The sequence below is a fragment of the Zingiber officinale genome, chromosome 11B (genome assembly GCF_018446385.1).
Source record: "Zingiber officinale cultivar Zhangliang chromosome 11B, Zo_v1.1, whole genome shotgun sequence".
NCBI classification, from domain to species: domain Eukaryota; kingdom Viridiplantae; phylum Streptophyta; class Magnoliopsida; order Zingiberales; family Zingiberaceae; genus Zingiber; species Zingiber officinale.
The window spans coordinates 79,849,934-79,865,613 of record NC_056007.1 but is presented as its reverse complement, the minus strand read 5'-3'; the positions used below and the strand labels follow the sequence as shown (position 1 = coordinate 79,865,613).

The window sequence follows — 15,680 nt, the reverse complement described above, 5'->3', positions numbered from 1 at the left end:
AGGGCTCATATCAAGAACTATGTAAGGTTAAATATCTTTGGGTCCGCCCGGGATATGCCCGGCCAGGTGTTTACAGAAAACCTTATGTTCGTTCAGCCTTTACCCGACCAAACACGTATTAAAAACTATATAAGGTTAAGTATCCATGGACCCGTCCGAGCTTTACCCAGCCGGGTGTTTACAAAGAATCTTATGTTCGTTCAGCCTTTACCCGACCAAATACGTTGATCCTATCCGAAAATAGGAGGGTGGAAAGCTGGGGATGTGGTTGTTACGCTGACTGGCTGTAGAACACACTTCGCTCTACAAAACAAGTAACGTTAGTGTCGAGCCAGGGAAGGGGTCCCCAGCGTTAGCCCTCCGACACTCAAGTCAATCATCGGAAGTATAGAAGGAAGCAGAGAAACAGTTACACAAGCGCAAACAGTAATAACGCGTACCTCCTTTGGTGATGGACCCCCCTTTATACAGAGCCTTGGTGGGCGATGTGCACGCTCCTCGAGGCATGGGCACATTCTCCAATATGTCCTATGAAGAGACTTGTCAGGAAAGTACCTCTGACACCATACCTTAACAGAGCATGCATCCCTGATAAGACAGTAGAATCTTTCATTGTACGATCCACCTGTCAACCATTCCTCGTGTCAGCGACACTATCTCTCAAAAGGATATCGAGAGATACGACAATGGTCCCACTGCTTGGCCAAGCGGGGTAGCTGCTCAGCCGGGACTCCTCCGCTCCATTGATGACCAGGTCCCGCTGCTTGGCCGAGCAGGATAGCCGCTTGGTCGGGATTTCTCCACTTTGTGTGCCTCGACTGCTCTTCCCTGCGGTGACTGTGTAGTAGCATGCTCTTATCGTTCGGACAAACTCTCCGGTCTCCTTAGCGTATTACTACTCTATCATAAGCGTCTGACTGTCTTACCATATTATCCAAGCTAGGCGGTTGGCTTGCCTGAACACTTATTACCCGACCAGCCTTTAGAGTCTCTTGCCGATCAAACCCTGATTGACCCTGACCGGCCCTGTAGTCGTCCTCCGCTCGACCACCGTAGGCGAGCCTTTTGACACCTTGGCATTGACCATCTTGACTTTAACCTCCATTTTGGCAGTTGACCCGTGTCGGGTGAGCTCCCCCTTTATCGTCGCATCACGAGTATCGAGAACCATATAAGGTTAAATATCTCTGGGCCCGTCCCAGCTTTGCCTGGCCAGACGCATATTGAGAACTATATAAAGTTAAGTATCCCTATACCCACCCGGACTTTGCCCAGTCGGGTGTTCACAAAGAAGCTTATGTTCGTTCAGCCTTTACACGGCTGAACGCGTATCGAGAACTATATAAGATTAAATATCTCTGGGTCCGTCCAGGCTTTGCCCGACCGGACGCTTACCGAGAACTATATAAGGTTAAGTATCTCTAAGCCTGCTTGGGATATGCCCGCCCGGGTGTTCTCCTAAGTTCGTTCAACCATTAACTGACAAGTGCTTTATTTCTCTTTTTCTACCAGGCTTACCGCGGGGTGGCCCTATACGAGCACTCTGCTCCGGAGCTACACGTACGAGATTTAGGGACTCCGAGGTCGGGTTATCAACAGAACCGAATACCACTTTATCTCCATTTTGACTTTCACTTCATCTTGACTTGACTTCCACGTCATCTCCTGAATCCTCTCACTATAACCCGTATCATCGCCCATATCCCGTATTTGTATAATCATACCTTTCAACGTGGCCTGACACTCCATGTGATCCACATGCTGCGTTAATCTTGGTTTTGGCATAATCCCATTAGATATAGAATTAATTTAGTCAAAGCGTCTAGTCCGCTAAGTAATGGAAGACTAAGTCAGGTCGGTAGGGATCGGTAGAATGGCACGAGTTTATCATATTGGTGAAACTAAGTAGGATGTTGAGTCGGTGGGGCCGAATGGGACTGAGTAGGGTGTTGGCGTTTGAGTGTCATTCTTAATGTTTATTCATCTAAGAGAATCGGGAGAGTTGAGTCCTTGGATCGGATGGACTGACTTGAGAAATTAGATAGTTGAGCTAACTAAGCAGATTATTAGGGGAGCTAAACTTCTGAAGTCGGATAGACTAACTAGAGGAATTAGGGAGTTGAGTTGACTGAGTAAAATAATTTGTCAAGGGAACTAAGTCCCTTTCTCATCTTGGATAGTCTAACTAGAGGTGATCGAATTGAACCATTCGGACTTTGAACTCAATTTCAATAGGACTATTGACTTTCTCAATACACGTGCAACCTGCCCATTTACTTCCCGTGTCAACACATAGGATAATATTAAATGGCCAGAATCTGGTCATCCAGAATATATATATGCATGTGTATGCATAGATATTTTAGTAATATCATATATATATATTAATTATATGTATGTACATATATGTATTATAATTAGAAAATAAAAATTTCTAACTGACAAGATTCTAACCAACAAAATTTATTATTTAATCAATTAGGTTCAATGAGAACTTCATATTTAACAGGGGCGTTCTACAATTTCGACAGCCGGATATTAATGTCATCAGACTACAATTGATTTAATAGCAGAATTGCATTGGCATCAGCAACCCGGAGTTTAGACCAGGTCTTAATGAATGACATCAGCAATACAGAGTCTTACGCAATGAGCCTAAAATATACAACAAATTAAATGATTATGTTCAGCGAATTCTTTCGGCCCGGTGTTTCTTGTCGTCGGAGGGCAAGCTTCGTCGTTTTATTATTTGGGGAAGGGCAAAATCGGTACTCGACCTTCACCCCACCTCTCAACGACCGAGGGCGATCGCCCCCTTCTCAAGTCCGTGATCACCCCGTCGTCGCCGCCCAAGTACACCTTTCCCTCGGCGCCAGCGACGCCCACCACCCGACTCCGCCGAATCGGTCTCCAATCGGCGGCTGCCGCCGGGGTCCGTTCTCCTGCCGCCCTGGCGTCCCACACTCTGACCGCCGCGGCGCACTCCGATGCCGACACGACCACCGCGGGCGACTCCAGACAAGCCGCTGCAGCTGGATCCTGCTCGTAGAAAGACCGAAGCACCTCGCCGCGGTTCACGTCCACGAGCGAGATCAGACCACCGGAGAGATCGAACCCCAAACCAAGCCCCTCCCACGTCCTCACCACGGCGCCGCCTAAAGTCATCTCAAGACCACCATATTCCCACCGATCATCGCCGTATTTCCAGATCGACGATTCGCACTCGTCGGACGGGGATGAGGGAGGTTCGTTCTCGTCATCGTCAGACTGGGATTCGGAATCGACATCGTCTTCGTCGTCATCGTCGCCGGAGGAGGCGTAAAAGGCAGGTAGAGATATTACAGAACTCGAACGACCGTATGCGAGAACCGCGAGTTTTTCACGGCCGAGGAATGCTAGGAAGGCGGCGAATCCGGCGAGGAGGAGAGCTACAGAGGCCCAAGCGCCGGCGATGTCGCAGAGAAGGCGAGCTAGGTCAACGAATCCTGGAGTCCGCAGCGCGTCTACTACCAAAGGTACCTCCATCAAATCCCTCGCCTAATTATCTTTGGCGTTAGAGCGGAAGCATCGGAGTCGAGGCGAGCAGAGGTTAAATACACGGCGAAGCAGATCAAAGGGCAGACGGCGGTGACGTAGCGGCGGGCGATGGGGATGCTGAGTCACGACCCACGGCCAGTAGTAGGTGAGGTAGAATTCCCTGCGACGAGTAATACAGGAAACAGTGTTTATTATTTTTAATGTTAACCGTATGTTTTTTTGGAATGATATGAATTCAATTCTTTTTAGAATTGGAATTGAATTTCATATTTTAAAATATTTTTTTTAGTTAAAAATTAATATGAAATTCAATTTTAATTTCATCAAATAAGGTAAAAATAAATCATATTTCTTTATAAAAAAAAAGAAAAAAGAGAAGGATAAAATGATAAAATATAAAAATTCCATAATTTAAATTGTAATTCATTCTAAACATGAAAATTAAATTTAATTTCTTATGAAATTTAATTTATAATAAAATTCAATACAATTTTATGACTTAAATTATTTTTAAACAGGGTTTATTTCAACCACCGATATAGGATAAACAAGTCTGATTTGTCAACACGGTGCGCGTGACACGTCATGGTCGGTTTCAGAGGGTAACCGGCGCCGCGTCGTGAGTGCGAGAGAGAAGGGACCCACTACCTGCGCTTGGCCTGGGACTTTTGTTCTTTTACGCACGCTTTTTGGGGCACCGAGTTCACCATCGGGGATAGAGGCGGAGAATGGGCGATGTGGCGGATAAGGATTGGAACAGAGGATAAGGCACGAGGTGTTTGGAGCCGGTAGCGTGTTACACGGCACCACGTGGTCGAAATGGAATTGGCGTCTTTGATTACGCCTGGGGCAGTCGTCTGGATGCGGAAGCGTTGCGTGGATGCGACGGTGCTTGCGAATTGCCGAGGATCAGGACACAAGCATGGAGTGATTCTCAATGATTTCTGTCGCGGAAGAAAAATCTGCTTCTGAAAAGATGGTTAGCGAGGAGAGCGTGAAACATGGATAACTTCTGGGACACAACGGCGTAACCTCTTGATAACCTCTAGTTCATCCGCTGATGTAGATCTCTCGTATAAAAAAAAATCCAATCTTGAAGAAAAAGCTTCTGTGGTTGTCATATGAGGAGAATTCTAAAGTAAAGACGTAAATGATTAGAATTGTCGTTTTGCAAAAGGAAGTAAAATCACCGAGCGTACAGTGAAAAATGACAAATAATTTCTAAGGAGAAGATTGTCAGTTCCATGGAAGCGTGCGAAAATGTCTTGTTTGCAATGCTCTCAAATACTGTGACGCAAACAATCTCATCAAACGGGCCATGGGTGAAATAAGATCACAGTGCCTGTTGATTTGGGTAAGTTAGCGGCAAAGAGGTAGAAGGCCTCCGTTGGGATAAAAACTTTGAACGTTTTCATGGGATTCTAAAAGCTGTGGAGCAACTTGAGCAAGACAATGATGATTGATACGGGGAACTGAGAAGTCTTAATGTGTAGTAGGAAGGTTAATAGGGGTTGTTACAAAAGGTTAATAGGTATGTTGAAATAAAGTTAAAGTCAAGATAGATGAACGGAACCGTCCCTCACATTCGACTGGGGCAGGGATCCTCTAGTCTCGGATCCCTGGACTTGTCCTGGTCCCTTGCTCATTCATTGATTGGATGAGCCGGATCCCACCTATTTAACAGGTGATGTCCAGTCCATCCACCCAATGAATAAATAGGGTTTCTTCTGGTCTAGAAAATTCTGGACTAGAGGATCTAGCCTCCGTTCGACTGACCCGAAGTGAGAAGTTTTATTATTCGGTTCAGCTTACTCAAGACGAGAGGTTCCACCAATTCGATCATCGTCTCAATTTCCTCGAGTCACCTCCATTAGTCCAATCCACTCACCCTTGTCGATCAGGCACTCTATTCATTCTCGTTCGATCCGTCGATCGAACACTATACTCATTCCCACTCAACCCCACTGATCAAACACTCTGCTCATTCTCGCTCGGCCCTGCCGATCCAACGCTCCTTCACTTAGCAGGTAACGTCCTTCAGCCTAACTATATCAATATCATATGGACTAACATAGCATGTGGGACAACACGTGGGCTAGTATAGCACATGGGACATCACATGAGTTATTAGAACACGTGGAGCAATATGGTCAACATAGCATGACCTCACATGATCTTCTACAGTACATAATGTGAGTGATGACATTTTGATATCATATTCTCTATAAGAGTGGCATCTCATCAATTAATATCCGGAGAGATACCAAGTCTCTTTTTCGCATCATGGATATAAAAGAAATTCGCTTTCGTGGCAAAGATACGTGCACACAACCATACACATATACTCATTAATCACTGCATTTCCTTATCTACTACTCCACTCCTTTTACTGAAAACTGACTTGAGCGTCGGGGTGATTGAGCCAAAGCACCGCTGACCTCCCTTCTAACCCTCTTCTGATCTCTCTTTCTCAAGCTTCGTTGGAGGTTAGTCCAGTTGTTCTCTTTGGTTCAATGATTTTGTCAATCTATTCACCGATAGCTTTATTAGTGTATATATATGGAAATATATTATGATTGTAATAAAACATAATTAATTAAGGATATCTTCCTTAATTAACATGAGTGTGTATATGAAATTAGATTATGATTGTAATCAATCATACTTAATTAAGGATCTCTTCCTTAATTAATATGTGTAAATGTGTATAAACGAAAAGATTCATATATAATAATATATAGAAAAGACATATTCCTCATCCAATTTCCTCTAAACTTCTTCATGGTATCAGAGAAACATATATGGACATCATATTCAGGCCCTTGATCTTCTTTTTATCCTCTCTATGGTCAACAACAAAGACAAGAGTGTTGTTCTCTTCAATTTTTTTCTTCATAGCAGATTCAGTGGTCAAGGGATACTTGAGAATTTGATAGTGGTCCAACCTATTTCTGATTATTGGAGCACTAATTCTTGGAGTCGATCCTATCTTCTCTGCCCTCTCAATTTTCTCAGCCTGTGCTTTATTGTCAGGCTCCTTTGAGCAGGCCATCAACCCCTCTTCTTGCGCCACAGATTTTTGTGGACACGGATCTCTCTGAGTTCATCATTAAGTTTGTTTAAAATAGTAGGATGATTACTTCAATGGAAACTTCTAAATTTTCTCAATACATCTCTCATCCTATAATTTTTACTTTTGATGGAACAAACTACGATTTGTGGGATGAAGAGATGTGTAGCTTTCTTAAAGGAAGACTTCCTTGGCGCATTATTACCGGTAAAATATTTAAACCCACATGAAAGCTAAAAGAAGCAGAAGATATATTTACAAAATGTTTGGTCAATTGAGATGACATAAACCATCAAATTTTGACATGGTTTCGAAATACTTGTGCTAAGAAAATTAAGCTCAACTTTCGACGTTTTGATGTTGCTCAAGAGGTATGGAATTTCTTAAAGAAGCGGTATTCTATATCTGATGATGTCAACCAATTTCAACTATATAGGAGACTTCATCGAATGCAACAACAACCAGAACAAACAATTCATAGCTATATCTTATAATTACAAGAAATTTGGGATCATATTGCACATGGTGATCTTGCATGGCCAAGAATTGACACAACTGCCTTCTATGCCAATCTCCGTGACCATCAACATATCTGGCACTTGTTGATGACTCTCCGAGACAATTTCGAGTCTATTAGAAGTTCTCTTTTTCATTGAGGATACTTGCCAAACTCAACATTATAATAAAGGAGTTAATCGCTGAAGAGACTCGTCTACATGCTCTACATATAGAAAAGTCTGTATCTTCAGTTGATACTGTCTTAGTTATTCAAACACCTCAGCGTTCTATCAAAAAGTCATATAGAGGCTCCTGCAATTATTGTAAAAAACCTGGAAATCATATTTCTGAATGCAGAAAACTGATGTACAAAAATGTTGCACAAGGTCAATCATCCAAAGTTCCTCACTCTACATCTTCTTCTGTTGCTGCCACAGATGGTCCAATAGAGAGTACCTCCCTAAAATTCTCCTTCAAAGATGTTCAGTCACTTCTCCAACATCTCCAACCAGATAATGATACTGTACTTCTACGTCATGGTTCTTTGATTCTAGTCGTTGCAATCATATGACTTCTAAATCTTCTATTTTTACATCTTCTAGAAAGTCATATGTTCCACATATTGTTCACACCGCTGATAATACTACATTACATGTTCAAAGTATAGGCATTATTCAAACCTCTACATTGTCTTTACATGATACTTTTCTTGTTCCAAAACTTTCCATAAATCTTATATCTGTTGGATAATTATGTGACCTTGGCTTTAACTTATCATTTTCAAGTCATGATTATATTATATAGGATCCATAGATGGGCAAGATCCTTGGAACAGGGCATAAGGTTGGGTGACTGTTTGAACTGACTTCTCTGTGCCTTCCATCACACACCCTTATTAGAGTTGTCACCTCTCAAATTTATCATTGTCGTCTAGGTCATCCATCTATTGACCGCTTGGGATCTCTAGTTTCTAGTAGTTCTCTAGGCTCTGTTAAGAAAGATACTTTTGATTATATTTCTTATCAACTATCTAAAGGTCACGTCTTACCTTTTTTTGCCAAATAACTGTATTTCTTTAGCTTCTTTTGATATGATTCATTCTAATATATGGGTCCTGCACCACATGACACCATGGGTGGTTTGAAATATTATATGTTATTTATTGATAATTTTTCTCATTACACATGAATTTATTTAATGTGTAATAGGTTTGAATTATCTTCCATATATATTAGTTTTGTGTTTGTGCAATTGACCTCTAGGGTTTCAATGTTTGACAATGCACCTAAGTTTGGTCAGTTTGACGAAGGGTTAATCCAAACAAGACTTGATGTTTGGAAGAGAGTAGTCTAGTCAAGACTAGATGACTAGCAAGGAGAAGTCCTAACTGTAGGATCGAAAAGAATTTAGATATCTCTACAATGGCATGATATTGTCCACTTTGGGCCTAAGCCCTCATGGTTTTGCTCTTGGGCTCTCCCCAAAAGGCCTCATGCCAATGGAGATATCTTTTCTCTTATAAACCCATGATCTTTCCCATGTGTTTCCAATATGAGACTATGTTTGCAACCTTGCAACCCCAACAATCCCCCCCTCAAACAAAGGATCATAGGCTTCCCACGTCCGATCCTCGACCCACCAGGTCTTCCTGCCCCTCGGTCCACCCGACCTACTAGGACTTCCTTGCCTAGTCGCAACTAGGACTTCCTGCCTGGTGTCTGGTCCTCTTGATCCGAACATAAGAGCCCCACTTTCTTTGTTCGAGGTCAATATTGTACCCACATGGCTTAATCAGACCATAGCTCTTGTGCACAGTCGGCGGTTAAACCTTCTGGCAGTTCAGGCTCTGATACCACTTGTAGGATCGAAAAGAATTTAGATATCTCCACAATGGCATGATATTGTCCACTTTGGGCCTAAGCCCTCATGGTTTTGCTCTTGGGCTCTCCCCAAAAGGCCTCATGCCAATGGAGATATCTTTTCTCTTATAAACTCATGATCTTTCCCATGTGTTTCCAATATGGGACTATGTTTGCAACCTTGCAACCCCAACACTAACTGGAGGTTAGGCAAAGTGGAAGTCCTGGTGAGTGAAGTTAGACCCTAGTGAGTGAAGCTAGGTAGTGGATAGAAGTCCTGGTGAGTGAAGTCAGGCCCTAGTGAGTAAAGCTAGGTAGTAGAAGTCCTGTGAGTGAAGTCGGGCTCTAGTGAGTGAAGTTAGGTGGTGGAAGTCCTGGTGAGTGAAGCTAGGTGGTGGAAGTCCTGGTGAGTGAAGCTAGACCCTAGTGAGTGAAGCTAGGTGGTGGAAGTCCTGGTGAGTGAAGCTAGACCCTAGTGAGTGAAGCTAGGTAGTGGAAGTCCTAGTGAGTGAAGCTAGACCCTAGTGAGTGAAGCTAGGTGGTGGAAGTCCTGGTGAGTGAAGCTAGACCCTAGTGAGTGAAGCTAGGTGGTGGAAGTCCCGGTGAGTGAAGTCGGGCCCTAGTGAGTGAAGCTAGGTGGAGGAAGTCTTGGTGAGTGAAGTCAGGCAATGGAAGTCCTAGTGAGTGAAGCTAGACAACCCTAGGGGGAGATAACTCTAGTTTATATGTGATCGACTGATTTCTGGTCGACCACCTACGGTCGATCAGACCAGCGAATTTTTATTTTTGTTAACACTGTTTTACCTTACCATTTTATATATTGTGCTAACTCAGTGTTGCAGGGAAGTTTAGCTAGGTCGGCAGGTCGATCGGATAGCTGGCACAAAGTCCAGACTGGTCGACAGGCTGACCGGATGTCTGACAAAAGGTAAATCATTGGAGGGGAGTGACTTGATAAGGACACGTTCCCAGTTAGGGAACTTAGGCGTTGATCCAACTTAGAACTATTTTAGGAATCTAAGTTGAGATCATGACTAGATTCTGGTCTCGGTGAGATGAAATCTAATTACTACCCTTTTTACTGTAATTGTGCTAACACTTTGTTTTGCAATGTAGTATAATTTGTATTTGCCTTGGACTAACATTTTCTTGTAGGAACTTGATGTGCTGGAAAATGGTGGTCTGAGCACCCGGAAGGGATCCGGGCGCCCGGAGTGGTTCGGGCGCCTGGAAGGGATCCGGGCGCCCGGAGTGCAAAAACTTATCTCATCGCAACGTGGAGCGCACTGATTAGCTGGACCAACGTCACGGTCCAAGCACCCGGAAGGGATCCGGGCGCCTAGAGCACTCCTATAAAAGAAGTCTTCCTCCATAACTATGAATAACAACTTCTTCTACGACTGCTCTGTTGCGCTATGCTCCTGCGATGCTGCGAGGCACCTCCGACAACCTGCGATTCAACTTCTTTTTTTGTATTGTCAGTATTGTTTTAATTATTCTTGTAGTTAAGTTTATAATATCTTACGAATTATTAGTATTGACCAATGAAAGCACTCGACGAGTGCGGGCATTGGAGTAGGAGTCGACGAAGGCACCGAATCAAGTAAAATTGGTTTGTGTTAGCGTTGTGTCTTTTATTTTTCCATGCGTACTCGATTTAATAACAATTTTTTTAACAATCGCTATTCACCCCAGCGAACTTTACAATGCCTGTTTTTTATTTATATTAGAGTAAAATATATAGATGTTGAATCTATTATTATTATTATTATTATTATATATATATATATATATATATATATATATATATATATATATATATATATATATATATATATATAGATGTTGAACATATTAACTGCTGGTAGAAAAGAAGATGAGATACATATTAGTAATCGGATAAAGAGACAAAAAAAGTTTTTTTTTCTGAGACAGAAAACGGGTTAAAGTTTTTTCTTTCTCCTATATATAAGGTATGGGTAGGATTTTACAACATCCTCCTCCTATTAAATTACCATCAGATTCTAGTGAAATTGTCTCTCGAATTCGAGTGAAATTATCATCTCTAGTAGTAAAATGCCATAAATGTATGTTTTTTAATATCGACGATTCAAGATATTTATAGAAGCTTCTCTATTTACAGTATTATCAATCCTAAGATGTGAGATTAAAGAGATTTATGACCGTACTTATTTTTTTGTAAAAAATAATAAGAGAAAATTACTAATAAGTTTTAAAGTTATTTTTGGTGTAAAATGAAAAAAAGACATTATAGTAATTTCATTTTGAGTTTTACCAAAATCAATTAGTAAAAGATTGAGATTAAATAGTAAGATGAGTATATAGTAAAAGATTGAGATTAAATAGAAAGATGAGTATAAAGATGTATATCCTATATTATATAGAGACGGAGGATAGAAAATCCAACTCAAATTCGATCCATTACCCTCCCTAACCGCATTTACAAACATAGAAGGCATATTCTTTTAATTTGAACTACATCACGAGACTAAATAAATTTAAAACTTCATAGTTCATCACGAGATCTCCAATTGACATTGCTTAGTGATCAGAGGCAAAATACAATTAAGGTGGCCCGAAACCTGATTTTTTCTATCCTTCTCAAATTTAGTTATGCTCTATTTTTGCAAAATATAATCACTTCCATTATAACGCAATCTAGTAGTGGAGTCTTCATAGGACCCACAAGCAAGAGAAAACTAAAACCCTTCCAAATCAAAATTTTGAAATCTGTCACAGGACTTCGTAACGCAGTTCGGTCCACAATATTCCTGAAGCTTGCAGTTTGCCAACGCATCTCATTGAATTTGGACAGTTTGCCAATACTGAAAACGCTCGCAGACGAACACTTGGTGGTATTCAATGTGACGTGTAACATAGGAAAACAGATATTTCTCACATGAATTATTATTGCCAACATATATATATATACTTTTCAGGGGTTCTTTCAGCAAATCTACTGGAATTCTCCCTGTTCTGGTGGCTTTAAAACTGCCACAAACAGTACGTCAGCGTTTCACATTCCTTGCGCTGATCGAGTTCTTCGAGTTACACTAATTCACATTTTAGTTTTTCTCAGTTTCTCACGGGAACGAGAAGTCCGTGTGTGGCGTTAGGTGAAACGTTACCATCGCGATGCATGGCAAAGCAGAGCTGCGAGAGGCCCACGCTTCTGTTTTTTGCGTGTCACCGACGACTTCGCCAAAAGTGAGATGCATCCATGATTTCCTTCACTTCGTTCAAACTCGACGTTGACCTTCTTGCTTCCTTCTTCTTCTCCCTTTCATAGTCAAACTCAATCCCGAGAATTCTGCCAATTTGGGACCACTAAGTCCCACCATCCCATAGCTAGGCATTGTACAAGTCCTCATTGCAAATCTTGCCTTTTTAGATATGTCCCTTCGGTGGGTTGCTCATTTGACAAGAAAAAGCTACACAGTACTCCTGATGTCATTATTGCACACATCATCTTGCAGGAAAACTTATGTTGTTGTGCAGACTAACTATCTACTTATCCGGCCCGACAGAACAATTGAACATGTAAAAAGCTTGAAATTGTTGGAGAGGCACTGTGAATGAAGGTGATGGCTGTGTAAGCCAAACTGGACTATCACTACTTTCTCTTTAAATATTCTTTTTCATTTGGTCACAAGTTCATGTTCTATCAACTACTGAATACCTTTTTTAATATCAAAGAACAGAGACAATGCATGCAGAGTAAATTATATAACCACTTGGCAAAGCATTTGGTTGCCCTGCTTTTAGATTCATACCGTCTTTAGTTGAATTATGGTCTTGTTTTTAATAAGTGCAAATTAGTCAAATCTATTCCCTGAATGATGCAGATCTTCATCGACCTAACTCCACAAGGAAAAAAAAAAGGTTATAAAGTAGTAAACTAAGGGATGCGTATCTTAAAGATGACCTAATCCAGGAGGTTTTCTTTTGGACATATCTGTTTTGGCAGTCTTCACAGAGACACAAACTTTTGAGAAGCAAACAAATTCATGATCAAAATTGAGATTCTTTGTGAGTTTTCTGAGAATGATCATATATTGATCTCAAACTAAACTCGCACTTGATGAAATAACTCTAGAACTTGATGAAATTTTTTCAGAAGTTGCAAATATACAGAATTGAGCTGAGATGTTGCCAACAAAATCCACCATATTATAGAGTATTTAATTTGTATTTGGATCATGAACCAGCAGGAGCCAAGCTAAGGCGCAGGTTTAGCCCGTACGCGTCCTCCGCCGCTTCCTCCTCCAGCGCCGCCCCGGCGAAAGTGACGGAAGACCCTTCGACCGCATGGCCGTCCCTGTAGATCAACCTACCGCCGCCAACGTCTCCGACGTACGCGCAGTTAGCAGGCAAAGAGCGCGGCACGATGCAGTGATTAACCGGCGAGGTCGTGCGGCCGTAGTAGACCCAGTTGGCCGGGGGTCCCACAGGATGCGGCGAGAGGAGGTGCGGCGAGAAGGCCGCGGCCATGTTCTGACAGTAGTAGTTCCCCGCCGCGGGAGGCGAGCGGCGGCCGGAGGTAGCGAGGTGCTGCTGCTGCTGCTGCTGAAGGCGCTTCAGGTGCTGCCGCTCCTTCTTGTGCGCGTTCTGGTGCCCGCCCAGAGCTTGCGAGTTCGCAAACTCGCGGCAGCAGTACTGGCACTCGTACTTCCTCCCTTCGCCGGAAGCAGCCGAGGTGGGGCTGCTCTCCTCGCCGGAGACGCTGTCGTTCTCCGACACTTGAATCCCGAACAACCTGATCCTCGGGCTCGTTGCGGCCTTCTCCTCCATATTCGATCTCCCTCAGTTCGAACTATCAAACAGTCCTATTACCATCTCTGTTTCATCTTCTTCCTGAGACACAAAGCGAACCAGAGGGAGCTAGAAAGGAATTAATGGTGCATGAAAGTAGTAGCTGGGGGATTTATATAAGAGGATTAAAGTTAAAGGTGGTTTAAATTACATAGGTAGGAGTTACGTTCCACGATCGAGTGGGAAAAAAGGGCAGAGTAGGTGTGACGGAGAGGTGGATGATATTGATGCTTAATGATCAACCAATATCGTATGCCACGAGAACTGAGTTTGATTGGTTGAGGTGGATTGTCTTTTGCCTTTTGTCTTTCTTAAAAGTTAGATCCTTCCTTTTTGTCAAATCTTTGTTGGAGATTTATCGCTGTATCGGGGGAGATGGAGAGTCTCGGAGTCTGCAACGACTGTTCGTGCTGGAGCTGAAAAGTGCGCCTCACTTTGGTTGAACACTGCAAGTTAGATATTGAGTGTTGGATTGATAATTAAGTGACAAGGAGGTTGGGGAAGATGTCGAGAAGACTATTGATCAAGATTCAAGAACAGAAGTTGCAACAGTGATCAGAAAGTAGCTGCAGCAATCGTTTTCATCACCACTATCCTCGATTTCCAGTATTTTGTCTGCGGGTTGGGGATCGACGTTTGACTTGAAGAACTACAGATCATTAGAACTTCATTGTCTCCGGGGAAATGTCTTGCTTTGTTAATTAATGTTCAAATCCATAGCTAAGTCGTCGTCCTCGTTGAGGTTGAATTCTACAGGACGTATATTTAACTACAATATGTGTGTGTGTTTTTAATGTGTGAGGTTTAAATCTAATAATGCTATCAGAAAAAAAAAAATTAACCTTGGTTTGTCGCTTTTATCGCGAATTAAAAATGACTTTATATTTAATGGGGTGTTTTAGCACCTCAATCACAACAAAAATTCTTAGAAAAATATGTTAATTGTATCCAAATTTCCAAGTCCAAAGTCAAGTATGAGAAAAATAATCAGAAATTATAGAAATTTCAAGAGGATAGGAAAATTCAAATATTTAGGCCTTCAGTATAATTATGATCCATTCTTATAAATTGACTATAAGATAAATTTGTAAATGCCTCCTTGTATAATAGTCAAAATTTTCATATCACTAGATAAAAACATCGCTAGATATTTAAATAAGTTGATGGTAAAAAGTGAAATTGTCATTCCGATAATCTCTTTAGGTAGTAGTGGGATATTCTATATCCATTGAGAATCTATTTTAGACCTATCAATAATTATATTCTTGTATGAGCCAACTGCATCAACTCGTAAAAACTAAGATACTTATTATAAGTTGTAGCAAAAGGTGATTACGCTCAATCTAGGTACTGCTCATAACTCGTTCCCAAATTATACGAAGAAAGGTAAATTACGGGATCAGCTTATAGCCAACTTCCAAGTTGGTTAGGTATCCGTCGAAAATTGGTATCTTACCTTATTATAATAAGTTTGTCGCCCCCTAGAATGAGACTAAGAGGCTTATATAAGTGAAATCTATCATCTTGACAGCCTCCACGATTACCCCACGTCATTAGGAGAGAATAAATCAGGAAATCAAAATTAGCCATCATATGGAAAGGTAATTTCTCGATTTTTGTTAGTATTCAACTTTTGCAAATTTTATAAATCTACTATGTAATAACCAATTCGGTTATGTCCCTGAATTTGAGAGACTTATATAAGTGGTAAAAAGGTGATTCGTGTGTCTTGAGTGCCTCCGTCAATCCGTCTCAGACCAATATGGAAGAGATAAATTGTAGGTGGCTACTAATATTGGGTAGTTGAATGGCGCATGAGGGTAAGAGACTTATATAAGTAGTGATGGCAAAAAGACAATTTGCTCACCCTCAGTATCTCCACC

At 41.7% G+C, this 15,680-nt stretch overlaps 1 protein-coding gene across 1 annotated transcript; it reads right to left on the bottom strand.

Moving 5' to 3' along the window:
* Positions 1 to 13,063: 13,063 nt before the first annotated feature.
* LOC122034595 (zinc finger protein 6-like) lies at positions 13,064 to 13,936 on the bottom strand. Its single transcript, XM_042593909.1, has one exon. The coding sequence runs from the start codon at positions 13,774 to 13,776 to the stop codon at positions 13,183 to 13,185; it is 594 nt and encodes a 197-aa protein (XP_042449843.1). The 5' UTR covers positions 13,777 to 13,936; the 3' UTR covers positions 13,064 to 13,182.
* Positions 13,937 to 15,680: the final 1,744 nt, after the last annotated feature.